Source organism: Ursus maritimus, unplaced genomic scaffold (genome assembly GCF_017311325.1).
Source record: "Ursus maritimus isolate PB19 unplaced genomic scaffold, ASM1731132v1 scaffold_9, whole genome shotgun sequence".
Lineage (NCBI taxonomy): Eukaryota > Metazoa > Chordata > Mammalia > Carnivora > Ursidae > Ursus > Ursus maritimus.
Window position 1 is genome coordinate 5,172,161 of NW_024427107.1, and position 17,213 is coordinate 5,189,373.

General features: G+C 35.6%; 1 protein-coding gene across 1 annotated transcript in view; it reads right to left on the reverse strand.

Moving 5' to 3' along the window:
- The window catches only part of ST18 (ST18 C2H2C-type zinc finger transcription factor), a 105,945-nt gene extending 89,287 nt beyond the window's left edge, over nucleotides 1-16,658 (reverse strand). The window contains exons 1-3 of the mRNA XM_040626145.1: nucleotides 16,555-16,658; nucleotides 10,359-10,413; nucleotides 8,304-8,334 (exon numbers count right to left, since the gene is read on the reverse strand). Of these exons, the coding sequence (XP_040482079.1) occupies nucleotides 8,304-8,334; nucleotides 10,359-10,413 (86 nt within the window). The 5' untranslated portion in view covers nucleotides 16,555-16,658. The remainder of the gene's footprint in view (nucleotides 1-8,303; nucleotides 8,335-10,358; nucleotides 10,414-16,554) is intronic.
- Nucleotides 16,659-17,213: the final 555 nt, after the last annotated feature.

The following is a 17,213-nucleotide window of genomic DNA, read 5'->3' on the forward strand; positions in this document are numbered from 1 at the left end:
AAAAAAAAAAAAAAGCTTATCAAAAAGGCAGAATTGTATGTGCCTAATTAAAATTGTTTAGTTTTTAGTGTTTTGTTTTGTTTTGTTTTGTTTTTTTGTAGTTTTCCCAAGTCAAACCATAAACTTAAAGGCAGGGGATCTGCTTCTTTTGAATGGGTGGACAGATGGAAGAATGAATCATAAAATAGCTATGTTTCAATGTAATAAGTGCTTTAACACAGATAAGAGAAGAAGTGCTTTGAGTACACAATGGAAAAAAGTATTAGCCTAGGAGGTCACAGGGACAGTTCATGGAGGAGATGACATTAGTCATTCACTTTAAAGGGTGAGTATGAATCCGATGTCGGAGAAAATGAAGGAAAGAGTTTTGCCAGGAATAGACTATAACAGAGTTGAAATGGAGAGAGCATTTTATAAAAAGAAGAACAAGCACTAGCTTTAGGCTTAGGTTTTCCTATAGGAAATAGTATGGTGGTGAGATTAGAAGAACAAAATGTGAAGATGAAGGTAATTAGGAAAAAATGCTTTCAAAAAAAAAAGTGGAGGGCACCTGGGTGGCTCAGTTGGTTAAGTGTCTAACTCTTGATTTTGACTCAGGTCATGATCTCAGGTTCCTGAGATGGAGCCCGGCTTTGGGCGCCTGGCTCAGCAGAGAGTCTGCTTGATATTCTTTCTCTGCTCCCCCTCCCTCTTCTCTCACTCTCTCTAAGATAAATAAATAAATCTCTTTAAAAAAAGAAAAAAATGCTTTCTCCTTCAAAAAAAAGAAAATAAGCAAGGAGAAAGATCATGCAAGGAAAATAAATTCAGGTGCAAAGGGAGCCAAGGAGAGGTTCAAAGGCAAAGATGAACTCAGAAGACAGGTGTGAATAATGCAAGAGGTCAAATATAGCTATATATAGGATGGGGGTGGGGGGCAGTTAGGTGAATTCGGAGGCCAGGACTGAAAGTGCTTATACAGAAGTCTCCTTAGCCAAGAAGGCAACAAGACTCAACATTTGAACACCTCTCCACAGTCACATGGTAGCCACTGACAGAACCCCCAGAACCCAGCGCTGCTGTTAACCTACTGCTCTTTCTACCACATGAACCAGCCAAATCCTAAGTGAGAGTTTGCATTAGTGTCATGAGAAGTCACCCATTGTGAGGAATGAAAACTCAAGCACACCATGTTTTGGTTGTGGGAGCTGATCTGTCAACACTGTGGGACATACTTATTTCAGTTCATACTTTAGGCAGAAAAAATATTGCAAGATGTCAGAAACATATCATGCAAACATATCATGCAATTGAAATGGGACTTCCAATGGGTATAGTTTACCTAAAAGGTAACAGCAAGAGATAAAGTATTCTGCCTGAAGATTAAAGTCAATGGGTCCTCCTTCAAGAAGGATTGAGTCAAAACAAGCAATAGTGTTAAATAATTCTGTGTTACACTAGAGGTGCTAAAGAGCACAGTAAGGCAGGAAGATGCCAACCAAAGGGAACAAGTAAACTGTGAAGGGCCTGAGCAAGTTAGAAAGAACCTCAGCATATTAGTTACCAATATGTCAAAGTGGCAAAGAGGAAGTTGATAGAGATTCTGGATTTTGCTTGAGATACAATCATTAAACTTTGAGAATACACTCTGGATGACTATGCAGTCATCTATGGAGGCATATAAATTGCTGTTTAAAAAGCATCCTTACATATTTTTTCTATCTAATGATCTGTGAAAAATATTTAAGGCAGATTTGGTTGATTTCAAACATTTCCAAGATGTCAAAACAAAGACACACAGGAGACCAAGGCTTGTGCTTTTTTGCTACACTACTATTAAAATTGTTCAGTATTCTGTTACTTTTCATCAAATAGAAATGCAAACAATGGGTTAATAGAAGCCCTAGGTTCTGGGGGTTCTGTCGGTGACTAGTGTGTGACTTTGGAGAGATGTTCAAATGTCAAGCCTTGCTGCCTTCTTGGCTAAGGAAACTTCTGTGTAGGAAACGATCATTAACATTAAACCAAGAATTTATGAAAAAGAAAATCCCAAATCCCATTTGACTTTCCTGCCAACCCACACCACTGAAAATTAGCAACAGAGAGAAGAGCTTTTCCAAGTAAGTAGTAAAGTCTAAGCTAGTGCTTCTCAAACTTTAGTATGCATTAGTAGCTTAGTGATCTGTTAAAATGCAGGTTTAGCAGGTCTGGGATGGGTCTGAGAGTCATTGCTAATAAGCTCTTAGAGATGCCAAGCATACTGACGTTCTGAGTAGCCAGGTTTCAAGTCACATTTGATCCTCAAGTTGTAAGTTATCTCTCCCTCTACACGTCTATAGCACTTTGCTCACATCACCCACAGTGACATCATCACATAACTCCCTGGGCTTGTTACACTGATGCCATTAATTTTCTGTCTACTGCAATCCTTAGCCCTACATTGGTGCAGAAGAAGCACTGAATGAACAAATAGTGAAGGAAAAAATCATTCCTCAATCAAGAGTGGCAAATACTGCTGTGTAAAAAGATTTATGTTACAAAAAAAGAAAAGCTAAATGGATGAAAAAAATTATCTCTGTGGGTGAGCTCTGCAAATCTGAAAGCCACAGTGAGGTAAATCTTCACGTGTGGCTCATGGTGGTGGCATTTTGTCACAGTTTTAGAAAATGTCTGATTTCTAGAGATGTTCATGCCTTAGACTCTTTTAAGCCATTGGTTGACATAAACCACCAATATCCTTGTGATAATATTTGAATGTAAAAATAAAAGGTAAAGAAAATAAAGCACATTTTCTTTTTCTTATTTTTTTCTTAAGAAATTTCACTCTGGATATTTACTTAGAAGCGCCATGGTATTTTTCTGAAATGCAAACATTATAATTTGAAGTAGGACATAGACAGCCTAGATATGGTGTGTGCAAACTGGAAAATACACAGCTGTTTAGTCTCTAAGTTCAATGTGGTCTGAAGGGACAGGACCCCATTGTTGGCCCATTTCTAAATGCCTGTAATCAGCCTCAGGTGGGTGTTAAGTGACACACAGCTCCCATGCTATGAAATCAGTTTTTGAAGTACAAGGCCCATGGTAGATCATCACCTGGGAGGTAGCATTTTGAAAGGAAAAACAAATAGAGGAGGACACATATTTGTATCATCTCCTGATCCTTTAATATAGATGTAAAATCATATCAATTCACGGAAAAAAAATCTAGAAAGAAAGGACAATGACCTCTTTATAATTGGCACTGTGGTGAATAAAGAAAGGGTGCTGGGGTTAGTTAGCAGATATATTTCAACTTGATTTATTAATTTATTGATAAAGTTCAAATAAATATTTCCCCCAAAAGCAGATGATGAATTGGAATGCTGGTGTGTTAATGTAAGTTCATCCATTGTAACAAATATACTGCTCCGGTAGGGGGAGCTGTAGATACTGGGGGAGGCTGTGTATGTTAGGGCACGGGGTCGGTGGGGAGTCCCTGTACCTTCCACCTTCTGCTCAGTTATTCTGTGAACCTAAAACTGCTCTAAAAAAAAAAAAAAAGGTAGGGTGGGTGTGAAATGTGAGGGCTTGCAATAGTGAAAAATAATACAGATATTTTACCCTAACCCTGGACCACACACAGGACCTAAGTTCTACTTCTAGTTCAGTCACTTATTACTCAGACACCTTGTATAAATCACTTAACTTCCCCAAACTCGGCTCATGAGTTAAACGTGGCTAATGTCATTTTCCTGACTACCCCCCAGGCAGCTTGTATGGATCCGATTGGACATTGCTTGTTCTTTCAACCACTCACTCGACAGGAACCTATTGAAGGGCCACTCAATGGCAGGTTCAGTGCTGAATGCTATTAAAGGCTACGTAAGTACATAAATATATGATAGAATTATAGTTAATGGGATTTTCTTGTTATATAACAAACTCTTTTTGTAAATTTCATTCTTTTTGGAAGTCTCCCTAATCTATTTTAAGACACTCTCTTACCCTAGTAAGTACAGTAGAGTAAACAAAATTATCTCTCTGGAGTGATTAACTCATCTTATGCCTCAATGTCACATGTCCAACCGCAGCCTACCCATTACCCAGAGGTGAGGATGAGGAAGGAGGAGAGTGGGCAGATGAACAGAGATGCCTCAGGCACCCGCAGATGAACACTTCTCTTCTGTATCCAATCCTTATCATCCACTGCTTTGTTTATCAGTCTCACTTGCCCCCAAAGTGGCCTATCAGAAAATGAGTTTTCTTTAAGGTGTCAAGCTTTTGGATTCTAATTTATAGGCTTGGCAACAATATTTAAAAGACATATTGCTAACATGAATGTAGTAGATATGTTATAAAAATCTAAATCATGAACTGAGCCTTGCATTTGGAAATCACAGCAATGAAAGGAAAAAAGAGGCTTTCTTCCTTCTTTTATTCAACCTTGTGACTACAGCTACTTATTTCCTCTAACCTAGATGACGGATTTACGGAACTTTTAATTTTAGAAATTCATTCATGTCCATTTTATTTCTTTTAGTTGTCATCTCCAGAAATCTCTGCAACAAGTAGTTTCAATAAAATCATACTTATTAAAAGAAACTCTATCCTCCCCAAAATTGGGAAGAAAGTATTAAGTAAAATGTTTAATCAATATAAAAATTCTTGTGAATGAAATAAGATAGAAGAAAAAAGAGAAAGCCATCTAAATCTGTAAGTCACAATTTTTTTCACATGCTAATTAAATGTTATGATTAAATCTGTAGCCTATTGATTACAGACTTTATAAAATACTTAACATTTTAAAACTTACAAGAAAATGCTAAATGATATGGTTTTTAAATGAAGAAACAAATTATACAAAATAAAATAAAGTAAAAACAGACAACTAAATTGTAATTTTCTTTACAAAATTTGCCAGCAACTTGGTAAGCAGCAACAACACCACAAAAGGACAGTGGGATTTCACTCTAATACACTTAAGAGTCTTGAATTCATTTGTGTCTCTAAGTAGTCACATAGGAAAGCCATTTCAGAGGCTAGAATATATTTTCCTAATTAGAGGAAAGGGCTGGACTGGTGTAAAACACTTTGCCAATGCATGAGACAATTACCAATATTAGTAGATGCAATAGCATTCAGATCAGATTAAGGATAATAGTAATAAAAGAAAAGCAGAGATAATACAATGGTCATGATTTAGAAAGACGTGAGAGCTCCTTCTCGACACCACCTGTAACCTGAATTGTGTTGGAGGAAAGACTGGAAATGCTAATAAGGAATGTGATTAAAGGTGTGCCTGTGGTTATAAATTGCTTTTTTAATGGTGGTGATAGTAGCTGACATAGAGTATAATAAGAAGATGAGAATGTCACTATCAATTTTTATTAGTGTCATGAACAATATACAGTATATTTAAATTAGCTTCATTTGTATTAGTATTTTTGTAAGTAGTAGCTCTAGAAGCAATAACATGTCCAATGCATTCTAAAAAGAAGAACTAAATAAAGTTGCAAGTGTTCCCTAGAAAATGGTCATAACTTGTACACTGGGGAAAATGTGCCACATATCCTAAGATACTCAGAATTCAGGCACACAAAAATTTTGGATTCTGGAGCATAGCAAATCTGCGGAATAAATTGGAGGAGCAATCATAGTAAATGTAAAAAGTCATACAAAAATGTCAAATACACTAAAAATATAACCTTCCATATAAATTGGAATATTTTCCTAAGATTTACATAGAATAATAGTTCAGGTCTATACCTGGGTCAACTTAAACCACTTAAGAAACAATTTGGAACCTATTTGGCCTAAGCATGAACATTCTGTTGAAAATAAGTAATTATAAAATTAAATAATCAGTAATTTTTATAAACTGATTCTTATTAAAGAGAAATAGGTGAATTAGTTTTGCTTATGAATTTTCCCGGCAATTATCACCAGCTTTCTGAGTTGGTCTAATGACAAATTATGTAAAATTGAATATCTGACAAAAAATAATTTGTAGAGAATTAGGAAAATACAAAACATTTTTACTTTTAATCAAAATATCTTCTTTGTTTGAATTTTAGAAACCTAAGTTGTTGAAAAACAGGCCATAAGGGTTAAAATATAGAATTTCAAAAATTCAGCTGCTGACAAGATGAATAAACCATTTCTTTTTTATTTATATTCTAGATGGTTAGTATTAATTGTGTATGAGAGAAAGCATAGCCTGGTGGTTGAGAAGATTGCCTGAGTCAGAAGTCTGGACTACTTACTAGCTGTGTAATCTTGGACTAGTTATTTTCACTTTCTTCATCTGAAAATTGGAAAAATCATAGTTCCTACCTTATAAGGTGATCGTGAGGATTAAATGAGATAGTAATATGACAATGCTCAAGACTGTCTGGCACGTAAGACCTCAACATATATTAGTTTCATTGTATTACTGAAGCTAACAGTGTGCTTAAATAGTAATTTCTATTTCTCCAGAAAGTTTATATTAAACACTTTTCCCTGCAACGTTGCTTCTCTCTTGCTAATTCCTCCCTTTTTCTTTATGAATTATAGATTTCTCCTTTAGCCAAAACACATATTCATTCCTTCAAAATTCTCTTTTCTTTTCAAGTTATTTTTCAAGACATATCACTCAAAAGGCCCTCCACCCTCCCAAGAATGGTTTGATTCCCTAAAAACACTGACTGGAGACACAGTCATTTCGATGGGGGGAAGACCATGAGTTCCTGGATGCCCTGTTTCTGCTCGGACCGCTAGAAAACCATTGCCTAATAGGGCAAATGTCTCATGCATTTTAAGCCCTTGATCATTTTAAAGTTCTTTTGATCATCCTATAGGGAACATAAAGTCTCCAAACAGATAGAATTTTAAATGAGAGCAGATTTAAAAACAAGAAAGTAAGCAAGTCAGACATTTCATTCATTTAATCCTGTCCTGATGTGTGGGTGCATTCTCTGTTCTGCTCAAGTAATTTAAAATGTAAAACGTAGGGGCGCCTGGGTGGCACAGCGGTTAAGCGTCTGCCTTCGGCTCAGGGCGTGATCCTGGTGTTATGGGATCGAGCCCCACATCAGGCTCCTCCGCTATGAGCCTGCTTCTTCCTCTCCCACTCTCCCTGCTTGTGTTCCCTCTCTCGCTGGCTGTCTCTATCTCTGCCTAATTAAATAAATAAATAAATAAATAAATAAATAAATAAATAAATAAATAAAATGTAAAATGTAAACTTCTCAATCAGAAAATTGAAAATGTAGGCAGGACTAGGGATTCCCTACTAACAAATTTCCACAGAGAAGAGCATCAGCATGAAAGCTTATACTCCATTCTGATAGATACGTGTTCCACTAAATAAGGGAACCAAAACTGTGACAGAATGAATCCTCTGAAACATGGAACTAACTAAGAAAGCCTTTGCTTCAGGAAATCACAGAACACAGTTGCCTGGAAAAATAACCATGTAAACTGTTCATGGATACAGTATAAATTTCAAGGTGTATCAAATGCTGTTATACATCCTCTTGTTTTCAAACATTTCTCTGAGGAACACTTAAAGACCATTTATTGTTTTCTCAGAAAGGTGGATTAGATGGTAGGTTTGAGACTTTCTGGGTTTGCAATAGAAAACAAAGGACAAGGGACAAAGGACTCATCTTGCTCCCGACACAATTTCTCTAAAAAATATCACTGGTACAAAATATGTATGTCAGCATATTTTTCTTTTTTAAAATGTACTTTTTAAAGAAATAAATTACACCTGACAGAGACTCTGCAAGACAAAACAAAACAAAAAACCCCACAACTAGTTGGAGTTTATTCTGCAAAACCAATTACGATGAAATGTCCATAACATTGACTGAGGTGCATTCATAGTCTCTAAGGTGGAAATGCATGGACACACCCACAAAACCACTATCTTCCAATGCCTACATTTAAACATTTATATGATAGAATTATCTAATTATTTAAAACAAAAACTGGAGAACTTGGGACTTGGGACATCTATTGATCAGGCTCACAGATCACAGTTCATTTCCTTACTTATCACCAGTGTACAAACCAACCACAGGCGAGGTGTGGACACAGAGGCGGCAAACACTCCGTGGAGAAAAGTGGGAAACTGCATTAAAGCAAAATGTGTTTTGTTATCAAAATGGGAGCCCTAATTGTTTTGAATCAATCATAGATGGTTTTTCCCTTTCTCTTCTCCTTTGGGGTATAGACAAATAAGCCTGTTGTCCTATTCCTCCTACTACCACAAGGATTCTCAGGTTTGAAATGTATAAAAACATTCTAATAATTAAAGCCAATTGATATTAGAAAAAGTAACATGGGACAAATCTTACCTGAGCTCCTGAATTAGAGAATCTATTGGCACTGTTGACAAAAAGAAAGGAGAAAAATCAGTTCATAATTTTGAAAACTGTATGACTGAAACTTTTCACTCACATAGAGATAATGACCAATAAATGGTTATTATAGACCCCACTTAACTTCCCACTGGGTGAATGGATCATTTCTGGTTCTGGTTCTTTGGAGTGCATACCAGTGGATAGATGAATATGGTGCAGAACAGATGATTCTGGGTTTAGTGCCTTAAGTGACCCTGGGACCTTGCATTCATGGATTGGATTTTCCACAAAAGACTTGAATTATTTTTTAAATCAAATTTATTGTTAATATGAAATTTTTCAAAAGAAGCCTAAACTGACACTTTTATTGACATTAAACAAGTATTTATACAAAACTGGGAATGTTTTTTACTAAGTGAATGTGTCCCAAGATTATGTTCCATAAATTTCATATTATAGAAAGAGGAAGATATGCTTCAGCCATGTTAATATCAACATCGTTTTAAAAACAAGAATCTTGTAGAAAAAAGAGCTTTGATTTTTTTCTGACAAGTGATGGGAATTAAAGAAGTTCATGTTTATAAATACCTGCCTACACAAGGATAAGCAGCATATTGAGAAAGACAACAGGTGGTTTTAAAGATTACTCATGCCGCATGAGAAACAGTTGTTTCATTTCTAGGAGAACATTTTGGCTCTATTTAAGGGTGTATATTATGTGCCAAAAGAATTCAAAGTACAAGAAGAATTGCAGATTAAAAGACCCACATTTTAAAAGTATGCTAGAATAAGTGTGCTTTTAGAAGTCAAAACAAGGGATTCATATAATCCAAATACAGTGTCTAGGATTCTGGTATTTATGGCAAATGTGAGCTTATCCTAAATAACAATACAAATCATTTTTTTCTTCAACTTGTATTCTATTGAGAAGTTTGTCGCATAAAAATTTTATGTTTAGAACTATTTAATTCCAAATATTAGGACATATGATGTAATTACTTTAGATGTAACTTGAAGTAAAACTAGTGTAAAACTTCTGTTTGGGTAGAGAAAGTTCCTGCATCTTGTACAATATTATTCTGCATTTTGGTTATCATAACTAATGATAACCATGGTTATATTTTAACTGAAAAAAAATCATCCTGGAATTTATTAAACATTTTGGGATTCTGGACTTTACTCAAACAGGCATTATTTACCTTGACCTCAAATATAAACATAGATAAGGAAAGCATTTCATCTGTTTAGTCTTTCAATGGTAAATCTCAAAAACCCTTCCTTAGCAAGGCCAACCAGGAGAAGAGTCGGGTGGGGAATGGCTATCCAGAGTGTTTTCAGAGGCTATGGTGAAACTACAGTTTTCCATTTAGAATTAAGGGTCACAAAAATATAGCTAATTATAATAAAAGTTATTTTCCTTAAGGGGTATTATTGCCAGTCAATCCTGTTTTCCAGATGTTTAGATCATCAAGGGCCTGTTTATATTTCAATATTACATTACCATCTGTTGGTTACAAAAAGAAAAGGATAACCGGCAAGTTAAACCTTTCAAACGTTACTTTGCAGAGCTGCCGGAAATTCCCAGCAGGGACAGGCAAAAAACAAACATCATCATTTTACTTGAACTAAGTTTAGATTGGGAACCACTAAACCAGATAACATAAAAATCAAAATCTGCTTTGGCAGTAAACTAACAGTTCTGTCTTTTCCCTTGGCCATTAAAGGTCACTTCAATAATCTGCATGTCTCCATGAAACATTCTTCCCTTGCTGACCCTTATGTTGTTTTGCATGATGTTTTAAATCTACTCATGATTGTATTTTGTAAAAATTAGCATCACACATCATTGGGACTTTTTGGAGTCCTTTAGCTCCTGGTTCATAATATTTTGCCTCTCAATGCCATGATCCAATGTCCTAGCTTGATTTAAAAAAGGAAGCCCTGAGGAAGTTGTAATCATTCTGACTACACATTAGGGACTGAGCATTGGAACTCCCATATTTCATGGTATGGTGGGCACGGTGTCATGGAACCTGCTTGCTAACTCACCCTTGGTTCCTTTAGAGCGGGTACGCAGTGTTTTATCTTCAGCCTCTGCATCCATCTGTAACATGAACACAAAGTCCTGAGGTCATCCCTTTGACATTGACCAAAATATGAAAATATGTCCTTGCAAGTTCTGAAGGTCATAATGTAAAATAGAGTAGCCTTCCATGCTCTTGAATAGCACCCTGCCTTGGCAGGTATATAGCTGCAACTGCCCTTGCAGTCCACTAGTTTTGGAAATACTTTTATACATGCTGAAACCAGAGGCAACAGTGACAAGAGGGCAGATGTCCTTGTCCATAAGTGTTTGCTAGTGATTCAAACACTTCTGGCATTACAAAGATAGGAGGGGAAAAAAAAGGGATTGTCTGATTAACAGTGGTTGTAGAGGAGAAAAAAACCTCAAATGTCAAACCAAAAGGTTTCAGACTAATTTACTAAAACCTGATTCCTTTGCATTTCTAGACCCTTTCTGATAGGTACCTCTTTCTAATTCAGGAAAAATAATCCCCTGTGTAAAAAAGCAACATGAAGGAATATCCCTGAAATGCCCCCATTTCAAAATACCACTGGAAATGTTGATCATCAAATGACATATATTAACTCCCAGAATTCCAGAATAAATATCGGCTATAATTGTGCAAATCTGTAAGGAAAGGAAATTTTAGTGCTGCATGTGTCAGCATCAAACTCCCTAAAACATCATTACTAAATATTTTAAATGTAATCAAATAAAATAAAGGATGGAAAGACTTTTAAAAACCTGCTGTTTTTGTCCCTCTGGATATAGTCAGATATGACTACTCCTATCAGTTTCACTAGAATCTTCCAATAATCTCTAGTTTAATTCACCTTTGCACATTATCAGAAGGAATTCTTAAATGGAGAGAAGTTATTTTGCTTGTTGAAAATGAGAAGCAGGCAGAAGGCGCTGTCCATGGTGCCCATCCTTAAATCCTGACACTAGCGTGGATGCGGTATGACTGCAATGGTAATGGGAGCGCATCTCTGCTCTCTCAGGCTGAGTTGTGATTGAAGGCACTGACCTGCCATAGACTTATAATAGGGGAGCAGGTGTGGCAATGATGGACTTTAATTTCCTTTAATAAACCTTTTATGTGCCACACTTTTACTGCCATTCGACGCTCTCCAAGGTCCTGCACATAATAGGTTCATTACTTTTGATTACTATAGTCTATTGAGACAAACAACTCCAGAACACACTATATATTATGTTCAGTTAAACCAATATAGACTATTTATCCATTGTGCATTTTTTCACCTGCAACACTACAGACAAAATTAACGACAGCTCTCGAAAGCTAAAACTATTAAAACCACCAGTACTCTTTTGTCATCATTTCATAATAAACACCACACCAATCACTGAACTGTTTTTTAAATTAGCAAACAAAAAGTGTGCACTGCTTTTGCTAAGCAGCAGTTGCTTTAGTCTAAATAAAATGGTCCATCGTTATGAATATTTTAAAACTACATAATAACAGAAAACAAAATAAAACAGAGGTGATTTTTTTTTTCTGTAGATTTTCCTTCTTTTAAAACCACATGAATTTATGACAGATGTGACACTGCCTAGGATTAAAATGGCTTGGTTTACTTAGGATGGTGAGCACTGCGTTGTGAAATCCTCCTCCTCCATGAGTATCTCTGTTGCATATAAATTGGCTCAACTCATGCAAACTCCCCTCCATGTGCTAAATGAGTAACTCGGTTAAGAGAGATCAGTAGCAGGAAGGTTAAAACAATGAAAACCACCAACTATTTCTGAGGAGGCTACTCCTGTGGGTGAGTAGCAACTCAATACAAGTCTAACATTTTCCTGCCATACAGGTGCTGTGAGCTCTCCTCAATCACTCTGAAAAATCTCTCCTGAAAGGCAAGTGAAGGCTGAACTCCATGAGTTTCTTTTCCAAAACTGAAATACACTTTGCAAAGAGAGCCAGCAGGTACATATGAAAGTTTCAGAAACCTACTTAAATGTAACCTTCTTTATAACAACTTTAAAGACTAATTCCATTTTGCAATTCCACTATCCCCTTGGACCTGACTGGTTTGCAACCACCCCATGCAGTCTCCTCCCCATTAAAGTCATTGGGAGGAATGCATAAATATTCATAGACCTCTGCTTGATTATGCTTGGAATGCTAGCCTCATAATTGTATATATATATATATATATATATATCTCCTATGTAAACATTTTAAAGACTGGTAACTCATTCATAAAGCTAAGTTTTCTAATTTAACTTGTGTGCCAAATTGTATGAGTGAAATGGACTGAGGCCATAATATATAATCCATCGATTTCGTGTTCTTTCTCTGTTTCATAACCAAAGAACAATAAAAGTTACTAAATTCAGTGTCTACTCATGTCTGATAGCTCATTGAGGAATAAGAAGGTCAGAAACCTAAAGCAATGTGCTTTGTTTTTAGGGGTGGAGGTTTTTAATATTCATGAGATACTTCACTGTCCTGACAAATCACAATCTGAAGATAAGTCTTTGTTTTCTAAAACCTTATATATGGGAGTAGAAATTTCTAAGTATTCTTTATATGGACTATTCTCATGGATTTTAATAAACTCCCAGTAAGCAATCTTAATTTTTGTAAAATCAAACCTCATATTCAGTGAGTACAGCATTCTGGGAATGGTGCATGAAAGATGGAAAGAAATTTCTACCTCAGTGCATGTGTTGACACCTGGGGGAACTGTGCCAGGGAGGGGGTGGGGGATGGAATTCCCATCCTTTCAACCTCTTCCAGACCTATAGAGAAGGCCCATAGCTATGGCATGATTCAGGAGACTAACTAATGTGTGCTACAATCTGGGAAACTACACTTCTCTCTGGGAACATTTTTTTTTCTGTTGGAAGAGGAAACTTGATCATTTTTACTGCTGAAGTCCCAAATGCTATTGACAAGTCTTCAATGAATTTGGCAAAACTTAATGAATCATTTCCTTTCTCAAAACAGAGATATGATTTTCTTAAAAAGCTGTCCTTCCTGAGGTTTCTTCAAACTTTTGTCTATTTCATTTCATTGTTTATGAATGGGAACAAGTCAAGATATTTTCTGAGATCATTATAATGTGTTCCTCCTAGCTCTGATAACTTACTTCTCAATAGAAATAAAATATTAAAGGTAGGCTTTGACCTTTGTTTTTCCTGACCTGAAAATACCTTAAGAAAAGTTTATCTAATTTACGAGTATGAAAATTTTATGTATAAATATGTGAAAAGGAGAAAATAGTGGTTCTTACTTGGTATTCATAATAAAGCCATGAAAAAAAAATTTACAAGACTTCATTCCCCAGTTCTCTGGGAAGAGGAGTTAATACAAGGAGAAATGGCAAGAGGGAAAGAGACTTATGAGATAAAGAAGGCAAAGAAGTGAAACTTGCAGGAAGGACATGCAAGAACCAACAAGAAATAAGTAGATAGGCAATGAAGAAGAAAAATTACCATAGAATAAAATTTAAATACTTAGTTGGATTTGGAAACCTATTACTTAATATCCTTATATACTCACAAACTTATATACAGGTGCGCATCATAAATTCCTAGTTATTTTACTTGACCATCTTTTCTTACTGGCACTCACATCAGGGGCAATCAGCAGATCTCCTGTCCACATCACCCCAGTGCATGGATCTGGAGCTTTCCTTTGGGCTAAAGAGGGAGTTCTGAAATTGCTGGTTTGTGGGAAGGAGAGCCTCAAGGAGCAGGACACAGAATTTATAAATTCATTTTTGCTAATAGTCACACAAGCAAATGACTGGTATGTGAGGAGATTTAGTTCCCTTCGATTTTATTTTTCACTCAAAATCCAATATAACCTAATGGTAAAAAAAAAAATCTCCAAGTAAATATTTAATCATTTCTTAAAAACTGGATAAAAGATATCTCTTGGTGATGTTGAAATTTTAGTTTTCCTTTCAAAAGAACTATAGACATTGATGTCCTAAATAGATGATAGAAGATAGATGATGGATAGAGAGATACATAGATAGATGATAGATAGTTAAAAATATTTATAAGTAGTCTTGAATTTCTTACTACTAATATAAAAATCCATAGTGATCATAAAGTTTCAAGCACACCTTCTCAAAATCCTGATATAATTAATCTTAATACTGTCTACTTACACATAATCTCTTGATGGTAGCTACTTTTAATTTGAGAAGTCCTTCGCATACATTCAACTTGCAATAATTTCCACTTATAACAAGATTTCATTGTGTTTCCCTCCTCAGAGCTTTAGACTGGCAATGCATTTTTGTAAGTGCCACATGACTCTTGTTAGATGTCATTTCAATCCCGGGGAACACGTGGCAATGGAGAGAGGAAACTCTATGGCTGCCGAGAAGAGGTCCTGGGGTCCTCTCCACGAGGAGCCTTTTATCCTTAGTGGATGTTTCCTTTACAAAAATCAATTTAAAAAAATAACAAAGAGAAACTCAGGAAGTTGGAAAAGGCTAAACCCAGAAAATGAAGCAACTGGAGGATGCCAGTATCTTAGAATGAAATTTGGCCAGGTTGAAGAACAAAGAACCTTACACTGAGTGCCCTTTCTTTTGCTGATTCTGGCATCATTTTCTTTTAAATACAGGTTTGGATCAGTCCAAAACAGCAGCAGCAAAAGCTGTCTCCCTGTTATACAGGGAAAGAATGGGGAACATGAGTTGTGATACTTAAAGAATAGTTTACTTTTTGAGAGAATATTGAGATGGAATGTTCAAGTATGTTTTCTCTGTTCTGACCCTTTTTTTACTTTTCTGGTTTTCTTTTCATATGTTTCTTAATTACTCAGAAAGAGTACATCAAAAAATGAATTTAAAAAAACTGTAAACTAATAAAAACTTTTTTACATCATTCAAGATGTCATATTAATTTTCTCAACTTTCCCTAAATCCTTTATTCTAGATAAAATGAAAATTTTCTGAATCCTTTATCCTTATCCCTGATTCCAACTCCGTGTTCCTACCTATATGTCTCTTATTATACTATCTTTGAATCTGTACAGAAAGCTAAAGAATTGAGTGATGTGTCCCCTTTAGATTTAGGATACCTCTCTTGTCTGCCCTAATTTTTCCCACCCCTAAAAACACCACACCTAGGGAAGAAGCAGACTCGTCCACCATCAGATCAAGTACAGTTCTCTGGGAAACTCTTCTTTCTGAGAGCCAACTGCATGCCCATTCCCTTTAGAGGAGGTGATTTTCACAGGGATTTCCAGAGTCACTTGGAAATGCACTCCAGTAAAAGAAATCTTAGACCTGAGACAAGCTTGGGTAGCTTTATAAGGAAGTTGGTTTATTTTAAGTCTCATTTCTCATTTCTGAGTTGTCACTGCTATTGTCGACTTCATCCTGTAACTTCGCACAACTGGCAAAGCTGAATATAAACCAAAGCCATATGTTTGTGTCCTTTTGCCAAACGACTCCAGCAAATAGTTCTATTATTCCCTTAGGTAGCCAACGTGTGCCAAGGATTTCTATTAGTTGCTGTACCACAGCCTCTGAGTCACAGCTTTGTGACATAAGGGGGCAATCGCCAGCTTTATGTTAGAGAAGACTTTTTGTGTATTTTTTTAGTATGCCCTGTTTAAAGATAACTCAGAGTAAGTAAAACCCTAAAAGGGCCTTAAATTTTTTTTCTTGCTGATGTATTGAGATGCATGTGTACAAATATGTAATTGTTAGAAGACAAGCTCCTTCATATAGGGATAAATTATTTTTAATAGGTTTTTCCCAAGGAGAACTCAATTCCTAACTTTCCGGTGTTTGTAGGAATTAACTTCAGAAATTATCTATAGTGCTTTTAAAAACATAGTTTTAAGCTATCTCACTTGTTTATTCTTAATTCTTCAGTAAACTAATTTCTAATACAAAAGAATTTAAATGGGTTTTTAAGACTATTTTAATGCTGAACTTTTGTTTAAGGGTAAACATGTGAGAATAAATAACATAAACCAATCAATATGCAAAAGGACTCAACCTGTTTAATATTTTAAAATATTAAAGCTATCATGCTTCTGACAAAAATCCCAATGCCAAATTCAGCATCAACAATAAATTTCTTTCAAAGCAAATCCACAAAGGAGAGCTTTTATATAAATGCTTTGATTGGATACATTTTATTTCAGTATATTCTACTTTTTAATACAAAATGTTGCCTTACCTCTCTTTTTCTCCGGGTAACTTGTCTGCCAACTTGGTTTGCCCTGCTCTGTCAAAGTGACTAAATGTCTTTGTCCACTTCAGTGAGAAGTCCTTAAATTCATTCTATTAAGATCAAAAATAAAAGAAGGAAGGCATGTCAAATCAAACAGATCAGTAGTAAACACTGAAGTGAACAATAATGCATTGACACTTTTACCTGTAATCTGGTTGGGCTCTACCATAGACAGAACAAAAAATTTTATACTACAATATCGATCAGAAAAAGACTTTTACATTTTTAAGGGTAACCAAATTCATTCTTGTCTTAATTACTGAACTATATATATTACATCTTCAATTTGGTAGATAAATTGAGTAGTATTATCTACCACTAGTATTTTTACTATTATCATTAGTATTTTTACTTTTAACCACCAAAAGAAGTTCAGACAAGATGTGGAAAGTGCTCCACACAAGAAATCACAAAAGACAGATTCAAAATTCATCCTTTTGTTTAGAGGTCTCTTTAATGAGACTGTCATAAAATGCTAGTGCTTTTTGCTAATACTTTAACCTGCTTTCCATAGAAACGATTTACCCTTGTTTTACTTTGCATTCAGACATAACACACAGAGCTGCTTCACCTCTATTTTGTCCCAAGGATGGGAACAGAACCTG